At 44.7% G+C, this 24,905-nt stretch overlaps 1 protein-coding gene across 2 annotated transcripts; it reads left to right on the top strand.

Annotated features, from left to right (window-relative positions):
• The first annotated feature begins 2,333 nt into the window (after positions 1–2,333).
• On the top strand, positions 2,334–17,261 carry MTHFSD (methenyltetrahydrofolate synthetase domain containing). Of its 2 annotated transcripts, none has more exons than XM_048933023.1 (8): positions 2,334–2,428; positions 2,584–2,687; positions 4,270–4,383; positions 4,971–5,084; positions 7,212–7,302; positions 7,589–7,701; positions 7,972–8,097; positions 15,844–17,261. In XM_048933023.1, the coding sequence occupies exons 1-8, from the start codon at positions 2,401–2,403 to the stop codon at positions 16,357–16,359; spliced, it is 1,206 nt and encodes a 401-aa protein (XP_048788980.1). In that variant the 5' UTR covers positions 2,334–2,400; the 3' UTR covers positions 16,360–17,261. The 2 variants fall into 2 exon arrangements, with proteins under 2 accessions (XP_048788980.1, XP_048788981.1); XM_048933024.1 differs by lacking the exon at positions 4,270–4,383 and adding an exon at positions 4,110–4,223.
• The last annotated feature ends 7,644 nt before the right edge of the window (positions 17,262–24,905 follow it).

Below are 24,905 nucleotides of genomic sequence, written 5' to 3'. Positions count from 1 at the left end.
GAAGGGGAAGGGAAGGGAAGGGAAGGGAAGGGAAGGGAAGGGAAGGGAAGGGAAGAGGAAGGGAAGGGAAGGGGAAGGGAAGGGAGGGAAGGGGAGGGAAGGGGAGAGGGAAGGGGAGGGAAAGGGAGGGAAGGGAGGGAAGGGGAGGGAAGGGGAGGGAGAGGGAGGGAGGGAAGGGGAGGGAAGGGGAGGGAAGGGAAGGGAAGGGAAGGGAAGGGAAGGGAAGGAAGGGAAGGGAAGGGGAAGGGAGAGGGAAGGGAAGGGAAGGGGAAGGGAAGGGAAGGGAAGGGAAGGGAAGGGAAGGGAAGGGAAGGGAAGGGAAGGGAAGGGAAGGGAAGGGACTGACACAAACCCCGCACCTTTCCACAGCAGCAGATGAGTTGCTGGGCTCAGATGGGCTAGATAGGGCCCAGTCCCACCAGCCTTAATATGCTTCTTTTTCAGGGTTGCTTAACATACACAAAAAATCCAATCGCCGACTGTGTTTAGCCACACATGGAAATACATTTCACAGTATTCAGAAAGATTTGGCCCAGTTAATAACCTGCAACAATGAATATATTGTAAAAACGAGCTGCCTTTATAATTTTGCAGCCGATTTTTAACTTTCAGTATTGAAAAATCAAGCACTATCCTCTGTGTAGGTTAGCGTTCACCTTCGAGTGCATTTTGTCTGTTTTTTGTTGGCTAGCCCTTACGTCGTCAGCCTGCTCTGCAGGGCACTGATGGCCACAGCACAAGGAGTTTCTTTCTGCACTGTCCACAGTGCACCCTGGGGTTTGTTCTCCTGGCCTGCGTTACTCAGGCACTCCCTTTTTTCTAGGTGGTTTCACAAACTGTGAGCTCTGCAGGCAGAGAGCAACATTTTGTCGGTTTTGGTAAAATGGTTATTAGAAATGATTCAGTCCCCTCCAGTAGCCTGACTCCGTTTACACAAGATGTTGGGTGGCCCTGTCTGATTCCTGCTAAAATGAGACTTTCCAGTGGCATCTGTGCAATGCTAATGGGAAAGGCTGAAGCACGTGTTGAATAGAAGAGACACTGGAAAAGCAATTTGGAGCACGCAGGGTTTCAGACCCGTGGAATCAAAGCACAGAACTGAATTGGTAAGAAAGACATCAACTGTCTGCAAATTCATTTCACAGCCTAGGGCAAAGTATCCTGAATTCTGTATAGCCGGTCATGCCTGTCTGTTTGGGAGACAAAACCATGTCAGGAAGTGACATGTTAGGGAGATGGAGGTTGTTCTGGTAGGGTCTCAGCTCCCCCCTTGATTGCTAATGTATTAATTGCCACGGCACCATTGCTTTACCTTCCTCAAAGAAAGAGAGTGTAGCTGAAACACATCCATCCTGGGAGTGATTTGGGGTGGCAGCAAGCAGGCAGATGTTGTTGACTCTTGCATACAGACATGGGAAGAGGCTGAATGGCAGACATTATCCTCCAACACTCCGTCTCAATGGGGGAAACAGTGGCACTGCACCTGTGTGAGGTCTGTAGGAGCTCCCAGGAAGGAAGACAGCATTCTGTGAGCCTCCTCTTGCCCTGGCAGGAGTGTAAATTCAATGCAGAATTACAGGGAGGCTGCCAATTGCTCACCAAAGGCCCAATCCTGCGCTCCCCACCACAATATCAGAGTTTTCCGTGAGTAGGAAAGGGAGGAATGAGCTTCAAACGCTCAGGTCCAGCTGCACATGTGTGGTCTGTTGTGCCTGGATGGATTCCCACTCTCTCCAGCAGAGCACAGAGGGAGCAAAAGGCTCTTCCCAAATGCACCCCATTTGCAGAACCTGGGCTCCAACTGTCTTTCTTTGCAGGCTTGGGCAGAATGGGAAAGCCCCAGCCTCTTTATAAGTAATGGTTGAATGCATTAATTCTGTAAATCATAAATTGAGGCATTAAATCACTTAGTGTCCCATTCAATGCATGCAAGAAGCATGCCTTTTGGGAGTGGGTAAACCCGGGGTTCCACACAGAGGCTGGGTATAATGTTAAACGACGTAGTCATGGATTCAAGACTTTATTTTATTAAATGTGGCTTGTTCATTTGCTTGTTGTTTGTTTTCCTCAGATTGCAAGAAAGCTGTGTTCTTCCTACGCCCTAGCTTTTTACACAGAAATTCCCAATCTGACCTCAGTCCCTTTGGAACTGAGGGGTTCAGGGCTATGTGTTGAGGGCAGACCATAGTGCTTATTGCTGCAAAAGGAGAGCTGAGTCAGGGGCTTCCTCTTGGGGGCGCTCATTCTTCCCTCCTTTCCCTTCCAGGCCCTGCCCACTCAAAGCCCTGAAACTCCATCACCGCCCTTCGCTTTCGCGCCTTTTTGTCCCCTACACGCCGCCGTATCCTGGAGCGGAAGTGAGAGGGGCGAAGAGCGGAACCGCCCCTCGGCTGCGCCGCCATGCAGGAGGGCGTGCGGCTGCGCGCGGGTGAGCGGGGCGCGGGCCGAGGGGCGGGGCGCTTTGATGACGTCACAGGGGGGCGACAGTTGGGCGTGAGGGGAGGGGGGGGCGGCGGGCGGTAAGGCATGGAGGGGTTCGGCTGCGAGGTGCCCGCTTGCAATGTGAGCTTTGCCCTTCTTCAGGTGCCTCCAAGGGGGACATCCGGGAGAAGGTGTGGGATTACCTGGAGGCCAGCGGTCTGGCTGAGTTCCCACGGCCCGTGCATCACCGCATCCCTAATTTCAAGGTACGGAGGCTCGCAGCGTTGCAGCGGTCCCACCAGGCGTAGACCTGCGGGCTGCGCGGGTGCGGAGCGACGGTAGGGGGGTGGCAGAGAGCTGTAAAGCCGCCTTCTGGGTAAGGTGAGCGCGTTTATGATGGGGAAGGTGTATGAATTTCACGCCCCCAGGCCTTCAGCAGGGCGAGGGAGGTGATCCTGCCCTTCTGCTCTGTGCTCAGCTGGAGCACTGTGTCCTAATGTGGAGTCTTCGGTACGGGAGAGACGTGGGGCTGTGTCAAGAGGAAGAGCATGAATGATATCAGGGTTGGAGCATTTTCACTATGAGGACAGGCTGGGAGTTGGGACTGTTCAGCCTGGAGAGGAGAGGGCTCTGGGGACACCTGAGAGCCGTGTAGCTAAAGGGGGCTATGAGAAAGAGTGGGACAGGCTCATTAGCACAGGATCTGTAGTCACAGCACAGGGGTGAAGCTTCAGACTAAAACAGCTGAGTTTTAGACTGGGTATAGGAAAATCTTTTTTACAATAAGGATAATGAAGCACTGCAGCAGGTAGCCCAGAGGTGATGGATTCCCCATCCCTAGAGACATTCATCTAGCTGTAGGTGTCCTTGTTTATTGCAGAGGAGTTGAGCTAGGTGACCTATAAAGGTCCCTTCCAACTCAAATCACATTATGAAAGCTGAGGTTGTGTGTGTTCCAGGGTTTTTCCTGGGAGGATAGAGCATGCTGATGTGGGCTCAAAGCACCCTTGTGTCTGCTGTATAGTCAAGAAAGGGTGACCAAACTAGCACCGTGGGGCTGTGTGCTAGGTATTTTGGCCCATGAGCAGCACTGGGGCATTAGCTTCCCTTTTGCTGAAAGAGCAAAATAGATTTAAGGTAGAAAAAAAAAAAAAAAAAAGTGATCAAGGTGTAGAGAAGCACCGTGTTAGAATGGGTGCTGAAGTAGGTGGAGGGAGCCTCTATTGCTCTTCAAAACAAGAAGAAATCAGATGTAAAAACACTCAGTGGGGAAAGTGCATGCTTTGCAAGTTCTGGCAGCTCATATGATTAATAACTTAATTTTCTGAGTTTAATATAGTAAAGAAAGCCTTGTCCAGAAAGTTGTTCATTTAGAAACAGCCTGTGGCTTCTCTTTAAAGAAATTTGTATTCATTGACTAAAATGGACAGCTACACTCCAGCTTTGAGACAGGTATGAATGGGGGCAAAGTTAGACAGAGGCAGTACCCAGATCCCATTTTTTGGCTGCAGCCTGCAACGTATTAGTCAAGTCCTCAGCCTCTGTTGACATTTGGTATTCTCACAGAAAGTGTCACAAAATTAGCAGCATGTCCCTTATATTTAAAATCAGCCTCTGTATGGAAGGGTAAAAATTTCCCCTCTCTGCTTTGAGCTCCTTGGTGATGTGCTGATATCTTATGAAAACAGGGTGCCCCTCATGCTGCGACAAGGCTTCTGGGTTTAGAGGAGTTCAAAGCTGCCAGTACTGTAAAAGTAAACCCTGATGCTCCCCAGAAGAATGCTCGCTTTCTAACGCTGGAAGTAAGTGAATGCATTCTCTTTTCTTTTGGTTCCTGTCTTCACACAGGGGTCTCATCAGGCTTGCTGCTCTATTAAAGAGCTTGATTTGTTCAACAGAGCAAGTGAAATCAAAGTGGACCCAGACAAACCTTTGGAAGGCGTTCGGCTAGCTGCACTGCAGGTAACAGTACTTTTGTGCCCTTGAGAAGGAGAGCAGGGCAACAGTGCAGTGCTTGGCAGCACCTCTTGGTCAACTCCTCCCAGTTTTCCTGCAGGAGTTTTACCCATCCTCAGCTTCACAAGGCTGCTCGTTAAAGCATATCTTTGCCTTTCTGGCAGGTGACCAAGGTGCACGTGTTGTTTTGGTAAATTAGAATGTTTTTGTGGAGCTGTTTCCTCGTCTTTGTGTTCTAATTCTTAAAAACACATCAGGTTAGCCTTGCTGCAGATTGGCTTAGGTTTATCACAGGGGCAGATGTGCATCAGATGTGTGTATTCACTAGCTTGTTATTATGAGTAACATATCTATGAACGTGTGCTTTAGACTAAAACTATGTTCCCACCTTTATTTTTTTTAAATAAAACCAAGTCTGAAATTTTGCTGTAGTGAAAAGGATTCATCCACAACCACTGTGTGGTCACCAATGCTAACTGCTCAGAGCAAGTGAGACAATTGGCCACATAGGAATTTATAGGAGAGTAGCAATGTTTCTTTGGTGTAAAACGGACCCAGTTCTTTTTAAGGTGGTAACTCCTTTTGTTCCACAGGCAAGGAAAACTCTGTTGGTTCCGACACCACGTCTGAGGAGTGGGCTGTTCAATAAGATTGTTCCACCTCCAGGTGCAGCTAAGGAAACACTGCGGATATGTGCTACATCTCAGGTAGGAACACAATGTAGGCCAAGTCTGAGTTAACATCTGAAAGAGTGCTGTGTTACAGTGGTCCAACTGGAAATTGGAATACCAGATGCTACCTGAACTGTTGTTCAACTGATATCTTGTTTCTGGTTTTGTGGTGCATCCACCATCCATGATTTTTTTGGCAGTTTAGAGTTAGTAAACTCTACAAGGAATGTTTTAGTTTTTCTAGTTTTTACCTGATCTGGTTGATTAAAAGATTCAGAGTTAATAAGTAGGAGAGAGCAATTCTTTTTCAGTCTGAAGTGTAAAGAACTGTTAGTTCTGTGTTTTGCCTCAACTGAAGGACAAGGGGGAATGGTTTTAAACTGAGATAGGGGAGGTTTAGGCTGGATATTAGGAGGAAGTTTTTCATGCAGACAGTTGTGACACGCTGGCGCAGGTTGCCCAAGGAGGCTGTGGATGCCCTGCAGGCATTCAAGGCCAGGCTGGTTGTGGCTTTGGGCAGCCTGGGCTGCTGGTTGGCGACCTGCACACAGCAGGGAGTTGGAACTGGATGAGAATTGTGCTCCTTTGCAACCCAGGCCGTTCTGTGATTCTATGAAGTACAAAAATAATGAAGTACAAAACAGTTTTCTTTGAAATGCAGTATGTTGCTGCCCTCTGCTGTTAAAATGTCGTACTGTACGGCTGAAGTCATTTGGCAGAGAAACCTGTGTTGTTTTGTATGCGTAGTTATCTGATGCGAAAATGTAACAGTCTGCAGTTTATCTCCTGCTAACAGCAGTTCTAGAGTAATCCTGTGTACAATGGAGGGTTGTAAATGCATGGTAATTAGTAGCAACTTTCTTTGTTGGAAGGTCTATTAAAGTCATTAACTACTTAAGCTTTTCAGTATTGAAGAGCACTTTTGAAAGAGACCTTTCTGTTGTTTCAGGCCTGGTATCTGAGCTATAATCTTACCTCCATGACTGTGTTTTTTTTTTTCCCCAGTATGAATAAAAGCTATTAACAGTTCATATTTACAAAGCACACTGCAAACAGTACTTACCACACTGCTGTGAAGTGGGCAATGAACGTTATTACTGATTGTCATGCCAACATTGCCCATCCTTTAGGTTTCACGATCCACGCTGAAAATGTTTGGCTCGTTACTGTAAGGATTAGCTTAGTACAAGGTTGAGTTGGTCTGAGGAGGGTTGGTGTTATGTAGCACCTGTGTGAAAGCTGAAGTACAACACTGTCTTTCATTTATGTGACTCTAGACACAGTTTTATTAGGACGTCTTCTTTACAGAGGAGCCTGAAGGGATTGAGGGGGCAAGGAGAGTTTTAAAAAGGATGATAGGATTGTGTAAGGTTCAACTAAAGGTCCTTTCCAACTCAAATAATTCTATGATTCTATGAAGGTTTTTCTTCTCACTTGTTAGGAATATATTTTTCTGTTCACTGTTAGTGTTTTAGTTAGGAAATTGTTGGTAAGGATAGCTTGACAGTGGTGCATTCTAAATATTGATCACACAGCAAAGTGTTGAGGAATGCAGTCTCAGGAAACGTGTTGGGAGATTTGGAATGTGCTTCTAAAGATTTGGGTCTGGAGAAATCAGCAGTGCAGCATATATAGTGTGAAATGGAGAGCATCTGTACCTGGTTGTGCTTCAGTAAATTTTAGGTACAATTTAACATCTTGAGGCTGTGTCTGTCTGTCTAAATTAACCTGTGACTTGTACATGAGAGCTGTTTTAAGAAGTTGCAGTGCTCTGGTACTGCTCATGGATATAAATTTATGTATTGTGACTTCCAGTTAGTTGTAGTAGGGTAAGAAGTTTCATTTGACCTCATTTTCAGAAACAGCTGCTGAATCGAGGGTTTCAGACACCAGCTTTTGATCCTAAATAAGTAACCTTGCTTAGAAAAGAGCTCACCTCTTTTGACTCTCCCTGAAGCGTGCCAAAATGCTTCTCACTGTAGTAGAAAATGTATTCTAGGATTCCCTAGAGGATAGCTTTCCAGCCATCTGCAACTTGGCTATACATGGAAGAAACGCTTTGGAACATGGGTAGTTACTTGCATTTATCAACATGCTCCTGCTTTCAGCCTCCCTGGCTAGAAGTCTGCACTCTGTGAACCTAAAATTATCTTTTTCTTGCAGGGCATAAAAGAGTACAGTGTGCCTGTAGGTCTCGATGGGAAAGCACGAGTGGACTTGGTTGTTGTAGGATCAGTGGCTGTCTCTGAAAAAGGTAAGATAAAGTCCTGTAAGTTCTGCAGGAGGAGGTTGTGAGATTCACAATGTCAACAGGCTATATCTACTTTCTGGTGGACCCAGAAATCGCACTGGATGTTAATTGTGGTCTTGAGCTCTGTCTTTTTCTTCCTGGTTGGATTGGGTTCAGGGATTTGTCACACAGAGTCAATGTTAACAGGCAGCAGCGTGGTTTAGAGCATGCAGGCCACTATTTTGGCCTCCAGTAAAATTAGAAACTGTGATGTTTTGGTTACTCACACCTTCTGCTTCGTGCACTTTAGGTTGGAGAATTGGAAAAGGAGAAGGTTATGCAGACATGGAATATGCAATGATGGTGTCAATGGGAGCAGTGACAGAGGACACACCTGTAATTACTATCGTGCATGACTGCCAGGTAAGCTAAAATATCCACTCTTAAATGACAGATTGGAACTGTGGGCAACCTGGTCTAGTGTTAAATGGGGAGGTTGGAGATTCATGATCCTTGAGGTCCCTTCCAACCTGGGCCATTCTGTGAATGGTGGAAGAGAGATTTGGAATTATTTAGGTGTAGCACTTACACTCTGTTTCTGCTGTCACTTACAGATTTTTGTATGTTGAAAGACAGCAGGATTGTGTGTAGTTTTATCAAATCTGGTTTTAACAAACCTCTTGTTTCCTGTAGGTAGTTGACATAGCAGAAGAGCTCCTTGGTGACCACGATTTAACTGTCGATTACATACTCACACCAACAAGAACTATCAAGACTAATTGCAAACGACCAAAACCACGTGGAATACTATGGCATAAGGCAAGTTACCCCTGCTACCAACATTCTGTTGACAAGTCCCTCATTATTATTTTTTTTTTTTTTTAATTCCTTAAGGAAAATCACATATAAAGACATATAGTGATTTAGAGATACTTGCAAGAATAACAAATGTGGTGGTAAGATGAAACAAAAAAACAGCATACATGTTGAGTGGCTTCTAAATGATCACAGTGATGAGAAGTGTGTTTCTGAAGCTGGAATTACTTTGTCAAATGAGTTACAGGAGGAGAGTCATTTTTAAGACAGATATCTCTGATAGTTGTTTGCAGTGTGATAGCCTTCATAGCTGAGAGGCTTCCACTCCTCAGGTGTTGTGTTCCTCAGTGCTGTGTAAAATTGGCTGTGTTCAATTTCTGGAGGCAGTACTTCAGAAATAGCTTTATGGCATTAGACAATGAGGGAAACAGCAGAATATGTGCTGCTCTGCTTGTAAAAGAAAAGCATGGCTTGCAGTGGTTTACCTAATGAATGTGTGGAGTTGGCTTCCAAAGGATCGATGAATTTGTGTCTGGAGCTTATTTTCAGGTGAAAGAACAGTGCCTTGATACCACTTGAAATCACATATCAGTATTTACTGATAATTATTGTGCTGTGTGGTTTGGGTTTTTTTTGTTCTTTTTCCCCAGAGGTTGTCAGAAACTTCAGCAGTTTCACAAATGGTTTCAGAAAAGCATTTCCTAAATTATTCCACTGTAAATTTATGATGGGGAAAACATTTTCTTTGTCGTTAGATTTTCATTTCAGAAATCATCTGGTTAGGGAACAGACCCAATCCTTCCTGATTGGGTAAAATGATGAATAGTATGCCCTTATTTTGCAGAAACCACTCAGGAAACGTTAGTGAATGATTTTAGGGGAATCATTTGTTGGTTAGCAAGAGTTTAACAAAGTAAAAAGAGTTAGATTTGTTAAGGTGACATATCTACAACAAACCATTGCAGCCAGGGCTATTTTTATTCCTATGGTGGGAGAGTATTTTACCCTGACTGTGATTGAGGACTTGAGGTTAAAATCAATTAAATAAACAAATGGAAGCTGCTTCTACACCAGTGCATTTTTTCCACTGAATTATTTTTGAATCATAATTTTTTAGGATATTGCTGAATGTAATTGTTTTCAAGGCCTACTCCTTGTGCTCTATCCAACATGGATGGAGTTGCCAACATACTTTTGATTGTAGTCTTTCTTGGTGTCAGTGGAGCCTCAGTAATTGGCCTTGCTGATTTTATTTTTCCCCGTGTTTTTATTTTCCCCTGTCTCCTTCCCTTTGCAAGTGACGTTTTTTAAAGGTCTGGGGATCAGCTTCTTGCAGTGGCCCTTGAATCACTGTGTAGTTTTTGCTAGTGGAAAGTCAAGTCAGTCCCCAAGCAATGTATCAAATTCAGCACTACTTTAGCATTTCTTCTTCCCTTTGCAGAGAAAATGTCAAGATCAGTGTTACCATATATTACTCAAAAGCTTACAAAATATTTGTTGCAACTCCTTTGGGCTTGCATCTGAAGCTTGAGGAGCTGCTTGGCAGAGCTGTGTCTAAAATTAGTGGTGGTGTCTAAAGAATACAGCTCTCTGGATTTGACCCAGCTTTCACTATGAACAACGCACTTTACACGACTGAACTTTAAGGAAGAAGAAGAAGAAAAAAAAAGATGCTGAGTGTTAATTTAACACAAAACAGCTTTTGGCTGTTCTTCAGAGCTGGTGTTGATTAGATAAAAAAATACTGGAGAATACTGGAGTGGGGATGATTGTAATGTTGCTGTTGTGCTGGGATGAGAACAGCGCGTCTTGTTTGCGTGAAGAAAGAATCCAGCGTTATTCTTGCACAGAGGGCTGAACAGCTTGCATACATCTTGTTTGTGGTTGTGGAGGTAACCATGATCAGTTCTTGCACAGAGAATCCTGGGAGGTCCAAGCAATTGTCAGGGTGTTAAAAATGTAGGATCTGATTGTGGCTATTTTAAGTGTTTGTCCATCGGATTTTCCTGGATGCTTCTACCTCATTTTCTCATCCTTTTCTCTGTATCCTTTTCTCCTTTGAATCCTGGCTTTGCTGTTGTATTCCTCTTTCTCTCAGCAAAACTTAATGAACCTCGAGATAGTGAGTAGATAAATGCCTCACTTCTGAATATGGTGTTTTGTCAAAATAAAGTGGCCAGACTGCTCTAAGAGGTTGATGTGTAAAATGCCTTGCAAAAACAAACGAGTCCTTCAGCTGCATCAGGCCAAGACAATGACTTAGGAACTGAATTAAAGGTGTTTGCAAACATGGGATTACTGCTAAGCATTGTTGCAAAGAGTGTCCTGTTCTGAAGCTGTTAGGATAAATAGCCATTAATAGGTATGCTCTGTTTTCTGCTCACAAAGAGGCAAAAGGGTGCTTGCATGGTAAACAAAATGCACATCTCCAGGCTAAATTTCTGTGCCCAGAGATGTGTGTTCTCTTGGAGTGTTTTTGCTCATTATATGCTGTGTAGGAAGGAAGCAGTGAGTCAAGAATGGGAACAGGTGCAAAAAAACCAACAGCACATTCTGTGATTTTTGTCACAGAAATGCAACCTTTTTTTTAAAGATTTCAAAGGAAATATAAGAGCTGCAATGCTATTACCAAAGAAACATTACCAAAATAAGTGTTTGACACTCTAGAAGCACATCTAAATACAAAGGCAACACTGGGGTGTTTATACAGGTAAGTTTTCTGCACTGGAATCGAGGCTTTTGAAAGCTTAGTGCTTTTGGAGGACAATAAGAGCTGCTAAGAGCTGAGAACTCTGGAAAACTTTATTTGGATGCCAGTGGAGAGTTATTTGGCTTCATCTTTCTTGAAAATCTGACCCATTGTTTCTGGGAACTCTAAATCCGTGAAACTACTTTCTCATTTAGTATTTTGTATGGGGAGCTCTGATCTTTATCTGTGACGCTGTCAGTTATGTTTGTCACAATTACGAAGTTATTTGTGCAGTGCTTATTTTAAATTGAAGCTATATAGACCAATTAAAATACTTGGGGTCAGGAGGAGAGAAATGAGAGAAGTTGGTGGAAAAATCACTGCATTCCAGCAAGCATTTCCTTCTGTTTGTTTTTTTTTTAATCACATTTTTACTGAGAATTTTATAGAAATAGGAGAAGACGTTTCCAAAACGATGTCTCCAAAACTGGGAGAATCCCTGGATCTGATGTTTAGTGTGCAGTAGCAGGGAGACGCTGACAACAAACAGCTTTTGATTTGGGTATGTGATAGAATATTTGGAAAGTAAAGTAAGCTCTGTCAGAGCTCAGAAACTTCACACATAAGCTGGCAAAACCTTTGGAAGGGGCACTGTTGCCATCCGAAGAAAATTACTGTCAGTTTGGCCAAAGTTGTTTTGTTGTTTTGGTTTTGGCAGTGTTTTTTCGGGGGGAGGGAGGGGAAAACATGAGCAGGGCTGGCTTCCATGCATGGTTAGACTTCTCAACACCTTTGCAAATCTAACCCTTGCTGCAGAGCCCGTGGAATCAGTTTTTGCTGATGAATTCCAAATGTGGGTTTCGTAAGTTTCTCCTGAGGGACACTAGCAGACTTCATGGGCTGCCAGCTCCCAGAAATATGCCCTTGGATTGCGTGCACATATTTGGACATTTTGTGCAAATGAATGATAAAATGCTCAACTGTGTTGGCCCGTCCTAGCTCTCTTGGCTTTGTCCATGCTTTAAACCCCTGTGAGTAGAGTGCTTCTTGAGACAAGCAGCTGATTAAGGAGACAACATGAGATTTGGGCTCTGTCCTGGAGGCATTTCTGAGGAGCCTAAGGTCAGACCACCCTCAGAGCGGGCAGAGGTGAATCTTCCAAATGCCCCTGGCCTTCCAGCCTCAGGACTTAGAAGGGCTCATGGGTCTCCTCTACTAAAGATTGATTGGTTTTGTTCTCAGCTTTCTGTGGCTGCATCCGTTTCATGCCACGTGTTCCTGCATCAGCTGATGCACCCAGGTGGGTAGCTGTGTGAAATAGAATCAAACAGCAGACCAAGCACCTTCTCTGGTCTGTAGGTGTCCTTTCCTCATCTGAGGTACATCAGAACTGTGCCGCCTCTGTTGCCAGGGAAATCAAAGTGGTGTTTGGCTTGTCCTGCACTGTGTCAGGGGTCGGCATTACTCATTCTGTCAGAGGGCAAATACATCTTTCATTTCTTCCAGCAAAGAAGTGAAAGTGTCTGCATTCATTCTTCTGGAATAACAGAGGTTGAAGAGAGCCCCGATGTTCCAGCAAGGGACGTTGCAGGAGCTCTGTTGTTCTGTGACCAGACTAGGTGCCATGAGAGTGGATGCTCAGGGTTAAATGCTGGGAGATTTTTATTGGCAGGCAGCATCCCAGACTCTGTTTTCTTCAGGTTTCTGTCAGAGAGGGGCCACATTTCCCTTCTCAGCTCCTTTCCCATAGCCTGGTAATTGTGTGCCAGAAGAATTCATCTACCCTGCTGTCCTCTTTCCCCAAGGCTCTCTCAGCCATGGCAGGGAGTAGGCAGGATTGTTAAATGATTAATTGCCTTTGGTGGAGTTATTTTTAACCTGAATCACTTCAGTTACAGAGTTTGTACTGCAGACCCACAAGCATTTCTCTTGTCCAACCCCAGAAGGCTGAAGTGTGGAAGTGGCCTGGGAATTGGTGGTCAAGGGATAATAGGAAACTTCTTCAGCTGGCTTCATTGCCAAAGCCAATCGTTTTACTAACTCCCAACACTCAATACAAAGTTTACAAACATCAATAAATGGTTTGGCCCTGACTTTAGAGGGATGTGGGGAGCAAGGAAAGAGGCTTCAGCCACTGGGCTTGCCCAGTTCCATATAATGGGACTAAGATGACTTACTGGAGGCAGAACCCAAGGCCCTTGCAACCTGGCTTAGCCTTAAGTGCTGAAGGAGGCTAGGGAGGAGTGACCAGCCGGCACAGGACCAAGAAACGTGCAGCTTGTTTGAAAGAGAGGAGGAATATCTTTGGACTCTCTCCACTTGGAAATAAATCATTGCAGACCTCCACATCTCACAAGACAAAAGATACTTTTTGCATGGTCGTAATTAGCAACACATTGTACTACCACAAAGGCGTTCTTTTGTTTGGTGTTTTGCAAGAGAGCAGAACAAGCTTAGTCCCTTCCTGTGCCACCCACTGCCCCTTTTGCCCTTCTGCTTCTCACCCCTTGCACCCCATAAAGGGTGGTGAACTGGTTTCTTGAATTGATGCTCTGAGTACATAAACTGAGTTTCTGCCTTTCTTTGATTAAAAAAAAAAAAAAAGGGACAAAAAATAGGGAAGTATTTGAGAGCTTTGATCCAGCTGAAAGTTTCTCCTAGACCATAGCCTAAAGGTAAATACTCTGTCATTCTTCTGTGGCAGAAGGATGTCAGTTGATGATGTCCAGTTGCAAGGATGTCAATTTTTTTTTCTTTCTCTCCAGAATGTTTTTGTTGCAAATAAAATTAAGTACCAAATCAACTGCCTTTGTTGCAGCAGTATTGTAGAGTCTTCTTAGTGGTGTCCCTGCAAAGGGCTGAATTTCAGGTAATGATGGGGTCCACTCACGGTGTTATTTGTGATCAGAGCTTCAGCTTTATAAAAATTGCTTTGTAGTCTTTCTCAAGCCATATATAGTATTGCAACTGCATCTTCTCCAGTTTGTAGGGACCCTGAAACAGGAGCTCCAGTTGGGTGCCAAGAAGTGCTGGCCTCTCCAGTAAGAGAAGAAAGTGTTCTGACCATTGGACTGTTTAAATCTTCGATCTGTCCTTGAGAGACTGGAAGCTCCAGGCTGGTTCTCTGAATGCCCTACTCATCAATTCTCTTAATCTACAAAGTAGTGAGGGCTTGCTCTTGATGGTGTCCATCCTTCTAGCTGAGCACCCAGTCTGTGCATTAGAAATTGAGTTTAATTTCAGGTTGAAAGTAACTGTGCATACACTTGGTAATAGGTGACAGTTGTGCTTTGGGCTCAGGATTTGTTAGCTACATGAGAATAATGTTTTTCCTGTTTGGTTTAATTGGCATAGAGCTTACATTTCACATAGAAATTTGACAGAGGACAGCAAATGTTCCTAATTGTTGTCTGGTAAAAACAAAGCAAGATGGCCTCAGCCATTGGTTTGTTGTTGTATTGCCCAGGGAAGGGGATTTTGCTGTTGAACCCAGCAGCCTGAATTCTTGGGTGAGAAAAACAAATAAGTCCAGGAATCCATAGAGCAGTAGGTCTTCAAAATGTGAAAATGCCAGGTACCTTTCAGAGTCATCCAAAGCCCCAGAGGAAGCCCTTGCTTCTCTGTACTGGCTGCCAGATTCGTACAGAGATTTTCAGTCATAGTTTATGTGTTTAAAGGGCCTGATCCCAAACACCTTGACTCTGGGTCTGCTCTGTGGCAGAGCAGAGTTGGCCTCTGCCCGTGTTTGTTAGCCATGTTCTGCTGTTTGATTGTATATTAGCGAGGCTGAAGGTTAGGCTGGGCTGTACGTAAGCTTGGATTTTTATTTCAGCCTGAAATAAGGTTTGCTTGTCTGCTTCACAGAATAGGAAACCTGCCGGACTGTATTATAGAAGCAGGAATTCAGGAGCTCTAAGCTGAGATCTGCAGGTATATTCCAGCCAGGATATGCCAGTGCCAGCCCAGGACAGCCTGCTGAGGTCGTGGCTCCTAAGCTTTGATGCAGTATCCTGTGAGAGTGGCTTGCTCACACTGTGTGGGCTATTAGCTTGGGTCTCTGCTAGCTCAGGCATCTCTTCCCCAGGCTCTGTTTTGCTCCCTAAATTTAAGAATTGGATCCTGTGTTGATGGGTGTTCTGCTTGTCCAGCAGCCAAGTATGAATTATTGCTACTTCCAACTGCAGTCTGCAAGCCAAGAGCTAGACCACATTAGCTAGGGAACCACTGTGTTTCCTGCCAGTCGCTGAGCACAGCCCGGGGCATCTCATGCCTGAGATGGATAGGGTTCAGCTGTTGAGAGGAAGAGCCCTTCCAGAAAAGCTGCTTATGAACTGGGGCTGGATGGAGGGAGAGAGGGTTCACAGTTTTAAAGCGCGGCGTTCGGGCGCTCTTCAGTTCTGTGATCCAGCCCAGCAGACTGCTGTGGGATCCACTGAGCAGCTGTGTGTGGTGTCAGATGGTAGAAGGGAGGGCTGTGGTGATGTTCCACAACCAGAGAACGTGCCTCCAGCTGGGCCCACACTCGTAGGAGCCCCACTGCAAGGCACGCTCCCCAGCTGCAAGCTAACACCGTGGTCCCTCCCCATTGTATGACCGAACCTACGGGATATCCTGTTTTCAGGGGTAAAGAAAGCAAGGAGGTCTGCAGAATGAAAGTGCCTCATGGTCTGATGAATTGTAGGCATGTGAGGCTTTGCCAGAGCAGGAGCACAGGGCCTCGGTCAAAGTAAACCTTAAGGGATAACAGTGAGAATGCAAATCTGAAAGCGCCCTGATAAATAAATGTCAAAATCAACCAGCTCTGAGTTTGGTTTTGATTTTCCTGCTGGTTGTACTTGCTTGAGGAGTAACTAATGTTTATTTTTGTCCCGCAGTGTGTATTTAGGGAGCAACTTCAGAATCCGGCCAACAATTAGTAACATTTTGAATGCTCTGGCACTCTGTATGGCAGCAATATAATAAAGTTCCTCTCTTTTTATGGTACGAATGTGTCCTGATGGTCATCTTTTTCTGGAAGAAGAAAAATACTCATAATTGTGTCTGTCTTCCTCCATTTTTAGGTCAGCTGTGAGATGCTGGGAAAAATCCCCATCCTTAAGAGTCTTCGGTACAGGGAGAAGCAGGCGGGCAAGGATGTCACCCTCCAAGATGAACAGCCAGACTTGACAAAAGCCAACAAGTCAGCAGCGTTAAATGAGAAGGCAATGGCTGGAAAAACAAGACCACAGGCTTCAATGGGCTCAGCTCAAACAGGACAACAGTATGTTGAAAGTGATTCTTTAAGTCCCAGATTAGAGGGATCTGGCGTGATTACTACTGTGTATGTGGGGAACATACCTCCCAACCTAAGAGTGAGCGAGCTGAAATGTGCTTTGAGGGATTTCCATGCAGCTCCTTTACGAGTGAATTGGCAGGGAGCACAGCACAGGGCTTTTCTCGATTACAAGGATAAAGCAACCGCAGAGAGTGCTGTATCCTCTTTGAAAGGCTTGAGCCTCGGGGGTAATACTTTGCGAGTTGAGCTGGCCAAGAATCAGAGAAACAAAGGGCAAGTGGAAATCAATAGTCAGAAATGAATATGAATAGAGGAAAGAGAAAGAAACAAAGGCGTGTTTTTATTGTTTTGCAAGAAGCAGACCTAAGTTTTCAAGGTTATTAGTATATGCTGTGATCTCCACAGGCTAGACAACAAAAGGCAAAGCCATATATTCAAATAAATGAGGCATACATCTCATAGATGACTCGCCTGCCTCGTTCCTGCAGTTGTATGTGCAAAGTGTATTTGTCAAGATAGATGACAGAGGAGCCTTTTCTCTAAATGCTTATCCACAAAGTAACCACGCTCTGTGTATTTGTTTTTCGTTGGCCTTGGGGTGATTTGCCTTTCAGTGTACATCTGTTAGGCCTGGATCAAAAACTTGCCCTTTGGTAGCTGCCACATGGAGGGAGGTGGTTGTGTTCTGTCATCTGCGGATTGTACCTGTGGATTTGTACTTGTGAGCTTTAAAGCCAGCTGCAAAAAATCTGTCTTAGGGTTTGCACTTATGTTTACTAAGAAACAGGGTTTGCCTCTTGGGAATTTTCAGTATATTTTTAATGAAAAATGGAGAAGGAGGGCTTGGCCTTTTTGTGCTCTTAAAGAATTGCTGTAAAAACACTGCCTCAGCCCCTACTTGCAGCTATCAGGATCGGGTGGATGAGCTGGTAGCTTCCACATCAGGTTTGATCTGTTAATTCAGCCCTGTGTAAAAACATCAGTCTGGGAGAGGAAAGCAGATACCAGCTTTCTCCCTCAGCACTTCAGGTGCCTTTTTCAGATGATGTAGATGCTTATAAAACAGATGCTCTTCCTGATTGTCTTGTTTCTTATAACGTGGTGTGACTCCGTTACCTCTGTGAAATGACTTTAATAGATAATCATTTTAGTGGAAATAAAAAGCAGCCAAACGGTGGTCAAAACCTGTTGGCTTTTATTATATCTTTTTTTTTGTTGTTGTTCTTCTGTTCCCTATTCCTGAAAAACAAGTTAAATTTTGGCTGAACCATCCTTTCTAAACAGGAGCACTTTTACCATCGGTGCTGGGCACGTAGTCAAAGTAAGCATCCAAATTGATTTTTCTTAAACTTGGAAACTTTTTTTTTAGCCAGAGGGTACCATTATGTATATTTTAAGCATGTTATTATGCCTCAGGGGTCAGACATTTTGTACAGTATTCAACAAATTCTCGGTGTTATCATGTGCTCTGTGCAGATGGTCTCAAGGAAAGCATTGCTCCAACTTCTTGGAAGGTCAGCAAAGGAGAAGTTGCTGAAGAAATAGCGCTGTGCTCTTAAATGCTCTCTTTTCTTTCAGCTCAAGATTATTTTTGGTATCACTTAGCCTGAAATCAAATGTAATCACTACAGAGGCCCCTGCATCTTGTTTCAGTAGTCGTGTGCTTCAAGGATAAGATCCAGGAGTCATGTTACTACTTAAAGACACTCATTACATCATTATCTTAGAAAGCAGAGGAAAGTAAAGCAAAAAAAATAATCATACCTCACAACATGCCTTCATAAGATGGCAAATTAAGAAGAGGGAATCATATGATGTGCTTTTTTACTCTCGTAATGCCACTTGCTTTGGTGAAGATGCTGAGATGACCTTAGCAGTTACAAGGCATTATCCCAACAATGCAAGCTTCAGTCATCTCAAACAACTTTGTGTGTATTACAGATTGAACTAGCCTTCCCTGGTCACATTTGTGGGAAATTCATCTCCTGCCTTGTTTCCTCGTATTAATGACCAAAGTTTTGACACAGATAAGATTAAGCACTGTTGACCACTTTGAGTTTTATTAGGAAAAAATAATGTTGTTTTTCTTTTAACTAAGGCAAAGAAATCAAAAGAAATGTATAAGTGGCAAATGCTTTGTATTCATACTTGGAGGCACTCCTAAGAATTCTTCTATGCTAACCTTGGTCATCAGTTTTTTCTTTGCTGGAAGCCACAACACAGAGCTCAATGTCAGCTGACCTCCAAAAGCAATGGAACAGAAGAAATCCTAATGGTTTTCTCTGTATTTTGATAGTAAAAGTTGATATGCTGGGGGTGTTGGATGTATTTGCTTTGCTCTTAACGCTGTATGCAGTCAGTGGCCGGTTTTGTCTGGACAAGCATATCTAGATAGAGCTTTTTTCACATGACTTTCCTCTTTGCAATTGTGGCTCTGTGTGCAACCTGTAGCATGAGCTGTTAGACTGCTCTGCACGTAGCTGATTCTCTGCAGCTATCTTCTGGCCTCTCACTTCTTTGAATGCAGTTCACAATCCAAACCACACTGCTGGAAAGGTGTTAACCAGACAGAGGTATGTAATTGTAATTAGGCTCTGAGGAGAAAAGTAATTACTATAAGCTTAGGCTAATGAGCTGTCTGTTAGTGTTTTGAATGGACTGGAATCATATTAATGCAGTGATAATTTCCAAGTTGAGCAGTCATTTTTGATCCAAGTTGTTAATAAATTGCAAGATCATTTGGGCATCAGCAAATCAAAGTAACTGTGCTGTGAACAAGCTCCTTTCTGTTGTCTGCTGCAAGAGCAACAGCCTGCAGGAAGAAATTAGTGCAGGCTGCTGCTGAGAAGAGCCTGAAGCTATAGAAAGTTCACCGAGGCTCAGAGCACCTGTAGAGGTTTATAGTTTGCATGAGGGTAAGCAGTAGTCCTCTGAGATAAGAAGGCTTGGCTTCCCCGCATTCCTGCTGTCTTGGGGTGGTCTCCTTACTTTCACAAGGGTTTTCTCCTGGCAAATGTGGCTGAAGAACATAACCTCTCCCCTCTGGAGATGAAAAACCGTAGGGAATCCTATCTCATCTGTGCATTGCTATTGCATTCCCACAGTTGAAAACAAGAAGTGATTTTGTAGGAACTTAAGGATTTATGTTCTGCAATGACAAGGGGGAAAAAAAAAAAAAAGCAGCATAACTTGCAGCAAAGCAGTTCTGTAACCTTACCTGTGAGAAATTGGGTGCATCTCATGCTTTCTGAAATGTGTTCTGTATTAACACAGTTGGTAGGAGTTTGACCTTGTGCATGCTGAAGCCTGCATGATTTCTGTCTTGAAGCAAGAGAAGCTGTGTTAAGAATGAGGCTCTTACCACTGCTTAGGAAGCTGGTCTTCTTTAGCTAAGTGACATTTCAATGCAAGATGCTCAATTGCTGTTTAATTAAGCAACACAAGACTACCGAAGGCGCGCGCCTACATGACTTTCTGGCATCTCCAGCTGTATGATGTGGATTTTTTCTTACAGGCTGACCAAGTTCCTGCTTGGGTAGGCAGCAGATTTTGAAGAAAGAGTGAATGGGGCCCAGTTTGCATCTCTTAGGTCTATTGTTTCAGGCTCTCTGCACGCTCAGGAAGACATGGGTTGTACATGAGTCACTTCTGACTTTTCTCTCAATCCACAAAACTCTGCAATGTAATACTTTTCAGTGAATCCTTGGACTCTCATAATGAAACTCGAGGAACTGAAGTCTGCTTGTTTCTTACTTTGGCCCAGATCAAGACTGTGCAAGATATTTTACTAAGGATCAAGCCACAGAGTCAATGCCCTAGGGGATTTACTGTCTGAATGAACAAGCTTTAAAGATGAGAACCTTTACTAAAGCAATAATTCTTCATTTTCTGCCAGTTGTAGTTGTGGCCCTGCTGCTAGCACCTAGGATGGCTGCATAGACATGGATACGTCGCCTCATCTCAGGTGCCTACCACTGCACACAGCCCTTCTTTATTGCAGTGACTAAAGCACTAGTCTGGGACTTCCAAAGCTTCAGGGCTTCAGCCCTGGTCTCTGTAAACACCCAGAGCAATGGTGAAAATGCATATCTTGTCCATTAACCCCCGTTCCCCTTCTGTATGAAAGGCTGAGGTATCTTCATATTTGAAGACTCTCACGCTAAAAACATCCGCAATGAGAAAGAAGTGCCTGGATGTTGCATAAAATTCTAAAATGCCTTTGATTAATGGATAGCCTGCATTCAATAGGAAATGAAGTGATCCCTAACGCAGACAGATTTCAGCCCATTTGCAGCAGCAGCAGCAGAAGAGCCTGTGTTTCACTGCTGTGCGATGAGAAGAAAAGTTCAGCAGTACAATGGGAAATACTTTACTGAGCCAACTTTGTTCCGAAGTAATTAAAAATGAGGTCTTTCTATTCTCTCTGCAGCCTGATGTCCTCACTTGTCATGTGGTTCAATGCATTCTTTCCAGTTCCTTTCATGGCACAAAACAAGTTAGGATGTCGTTATTGCATGCCCCTCTCTTCAAGGGTTCAGTGGGGAAAGATGCTGAACAGCTCCGGAGGCTGGCTGCAGTGAGCAAACCCAGCCCAGCTTCTATGGCAGCTGAGAGGGTGCAGAGCCTGGCAGCGACCACCCTAGGTGCTATATGAGCTCCCCAGAGTGATTCTACCCCCTCTGTTTGTCCTTTTCTATCCCTGCTTATGGGAGAGGTGCAAAGGGAGGATGCTATCAGATGGATGGAGCCTCGACCAGATCCGTTAGGCTTGAGAACGTGGTCAATTTGGAGGGGATTTTCTTTTGCTGAATGATATTAGTCACAGCGTGGTGTGTGGCACAGAGCAGTGAGGCAACATTGTGATCTGCTAACAATAAAAATGAGGTGGCTAACTGCCACTCAGCACTGAAAACTATACAGTCATGAGGGTTTTCCTTCAGACAGCTATGTCCATGCATTTCCTGGAACGTGGACAAGGCCACACAGCTTCAATCCACCAAAGACAACAGTGAGTAAACAAGCCATGTTGCTGTGTAGTCTTCTCTAAGTGACAAGAGTCAGAGATTATTTGTTTCCATGGAGAGAACAAGGGGAAAAAAAATAATATCTCAACGTCGGGGTGGGAAGAGAGCAAAGCCTGCTCCTATGTGACACAGCCAGGTCCCCATCCAGCCCTCCAGCACCCATTCACATCAGGCCCTTGTTCCCTCACAGGAAGCAGTCTTTAAGGACACATGATTTTAGCTCATTATCTATCATCAGAGGCCAGTAAAATAAAAGGGGGTGGTTAAATACTGGCTTCAAGTCATGTCTTTATTTTTTTTTTTCTTTTTCTTTTTAATTTTATCTTCCAGCACTTCAAAGGAAGAAACAAACGTGGTGGGTTTTTTTTTTAGGAGAATGCTTTCATTGAAAGTCAGTCACTGCATTTTTCTCTTCAACGACAGCAAAGGGTGAGGAGGGGAAGGAAAAGCATGTGCTGAGATTTCTCTCATTCCGGTTCCTTAGAAGGAACAGCCCCATGCAGCAGTTCTGGCACTGGAGGAAACATCTGTGACTGTGGCCATGTCAGCCAGGCAAACATACCCCTTAGTGAGGTAGGTGCTTGTGTATGAATGCCTCTGTTTCCTCGTTGCCATCTATTAAAGATTATCTCTCTACGAGAAGAGTGCACCATTTCCCATGTTTTCATGTGTAATGCCTGTGATGTCTGCTGTAAACATCATGAAAAATTTCTCTGCCCCTCCACTTGCATAGGTAGATAGAAGTCACTGCTTTTCATCTTTTAAAGCACAGCAGCAATGTTTAGGGCTGTGTATCCTGCCATTGTTCTGGGCTGGGCATCTCACTGAAGTCATTGGGAGAAATGACTTCAGGATACAGACCTATCTAGTGCATCTTTACAGCGGCCCCAGTAACATCCACATTTTACAGATGGAAAAATGAGGAAGGCAGAGTTGGCTCCTGGTAGGCTGCTAATTCCCAGCCTTGGGAAACAGCTGGAAAGACAGGTTAGAAGCCCATCAACTGCTTGCTTTTCAAATAAGTAAAAACACATAGCACGGTGGCCTTTTTTATGTGATGGATGGGCACCTTGTTTCATCCCAGCATCTTCTTTCTTCCCAGCCGAGCTTCAGCATTGCCTCCACTCGGCTGCTGGAGCCACCAGGCAGCCCTGCTGTGGTTGGGTATCGTGTGATCCCACAGCTCCTCTTGCTACTCGAGAGCCTTCTGGTCAGTCAAAGCACACCTGCAAACCTCTGTCCATTCCAAGGGTGCAAATCACAGCTTGCTTTCCCTGTGAAACCAGACAGGGGACAGAAAATAATGACTTTTTCTGAGACGTGCCCCCTCCTGAGGTCTAGCAAATCATGCAAGCGTGTTGCGGTCCACCCATCTCATGCAGAAACACATGGAGCTAAAAGTATGGGGTTTTTTTAGGGAATAAAGCAAACATTTGGAACGGTGAGATGAGAGGGAAAGAAAAAAGTCAGGGAGGGAAGGGAAACATTCATGAAACAGTGCAAAAACCTCCACATTTCTCAGCATTAGTGTATCCGTTGCAGCCACTCCTTAGTATTTTTAAGCAATCTGTGAGAGTGAAGTTAATCATTCAGACAAGAGCAATACTTGCAGTTTTTCCAGAGGGATATCATGTTTTCAGAGCATTTCCAAGCACTTGTGCTGCTCAGATTCCAAAGGTTGGCATTTCCATCTCTCTGAAGGAAGCAATTACCCCAGTAGTTGATCTGCAGTATCTTTTCTACCCTATAGAAACACAATTGCTGTAGCGAGTCTGGCTCCAAGTGAACTCTTGCTAACTTTTAAGTCCCTGCAAAACTTTCCAGGCTCTGACATCTTGCTTTTCCAGGTGTGTTTGCTTATTTTTTCAGTAATTAGCCTGAAGCTGAGCTGAGCCACAGAACTGCACTTTCTGTACCATTCCGGGTCTTTCAACTCCTGCTGCCACAAATAAATAACTGTGTTCAGTGTAAGAGATACTGAAGTATGGAAGCACTGCCAGTGTCCACGCATCTCATTCTGTCATCAAGCAGATTTGATCATGGTTTGGTCTCTGGAATGGACCTTTGCTCTGATATGTGTGCCTGTAGCAGTAGGTGAAGCTGATATGTGATATGTGAACCTGCAGGTGTCTAAGAAGAGGAGACTGATGTTTATCCCAATGATGGGGAATTGGTCTCAAAGAGCCTCTTACAAGCATATGCAAATAGACAGCCCTGCATCCCAGAATATCAATAATGAGCTTTACTCCTTGTTATCTTTCCTTAATAATCTTCTGACTTTAGCTGCTTACTGGGCACGATGGATACTGGCAATGGAATTTATTTAAAACAACTTTGCTGCCTGCCTCTCCTCACTTCCTGGGCCAGTCTGATAACTGTGTCTATGAAGAGCATCAGCTCATGATTACGGAGCTGCTGGCACTCTGTGCATCTCCTGCTCATTGTGGGGATCTCCTTCAGCCAGTCACCTGCATCAGTTATTATGTCCCTGAATGTGGCTCCCACTGACAAAGATTTCTTGGCTTGTATGAACCACCCTAGCGTTCTTTTCCTGCAGAGCCTGGTGTCAGGCAGCAGTTCTGCTTCTAAGAATGCGTGGAAAGTGAATAAATGCTGAAATCTGACCTTCTAAAAGCCTTTGCTCGTCCCAAAGTAGTCAAAGTCCCCTTTTCAAAAGCTGTGACTCAGATCCATCAAAGTCCAAAGCTTCTTGGATTCAACAAGAAGTCAGGCACCCAGTTTGAGCCTTCCCCTGCTAAGAAATATGGACCAAACTCAGCACTTGGCCTTCTGAATACCCATTTAAGATTCAGAGGATTTGTTTCCACCAGGAAAGTCTCCCCACGTACCTGGTTTTCTGCTAGTCTGAGTAACCACCCCTGCCCAGGAGCATCACGTAACTGTACCAGGAGTATCTATATTCTCCTCGATGCTACCCCATGTTTCCCATCTGGGTACAGAGCAGATCTGAGCCAGAAGCATCTCATGAAGGAGATCTGTTGGTGTTGGGGCGCATCAGACATTTTGACGCCAAATCTGAGACGCGGTAAAGCTCCTTTCACCTTCAGACTTCTAGATGGCGGAAAGAAAAATAAGAAGAAAGAAAGAAAAAGAAGGAAGGAGATAAAAATAAATAAAAAAGGGGCAGAAACCTCCCGAAGCAGCCGGGTTCGCAGTCGCTGTTGGGAAAAAACCCCTTGGATTCGGGGCGCGGTGCGCAGTGCGCAGCACCAGATGGCGCTGCCTCCAAGGGAACGGCTCTGCTCCGCCGCCCCCGAGCTGAGCCCCGCGTCGCCCCCGGGTCCCTCTTCACCGTCACACGGAGACCCAGCCGTATACAAGCGACAAGGCGGTAGATTTGCACATGCAGCTCCGTGGCAGCCCTAAGAGGTTGGGAGGAAACACTTGGAGATGAGCGGAGGGAAGTGGAGAGGCTACCAACCAACGTGTCTTGCTGGCCGAGTGCTCTGCCGTGGCACGGCCTGGCCATGCTGCAGCATATGTCCCCTTCTATGTCCCCTGAGCTGCTGGTACATCTTGTGCCAAATCTGGTGAGAAAAACCAGGCTCTGATTCTTGATGTGCTCCAAAAGTGCAGCGCAGCAGTGAGCAAATTGCCGCTACTGAACGGAGCCATGTCAGCTAGCCACAGCTCGGATCTGGGCAGGGGGAGGTTGTTACGTGAGCAAATCCTGTATTTCTGAGCAAGCCTATTCCTCCTGTCCTCCTTCAGGGCTCCAGCAGTGTTTGTGAACAAGCTTGTTCCTCCTCACCACCCAGCAGAGCTCTCCTGCTCACACAAACACACGCACAGAGCTTGTACA

This window comes from Lagopus muta, unplaced genomic scaffold (genome assembly GCF_023343835.1).
Source record: "Lagopus muta isolate bLagMut1 unplaced genomic scaffold, bLagMut1 primary scaffold_195, whole genome shotgun sequence".
Lineage (NCBI taxonomy): Eukaryota > Metazoa > Chordata > Aves > Galliformes > Phasianidae > Lagopus > Lagopus muta.
The sequence above is the reverse complement of the archived record's forward strand: the minus strand, read 5'-3'. Positions and strand labels throughout refer to the sequence as shown.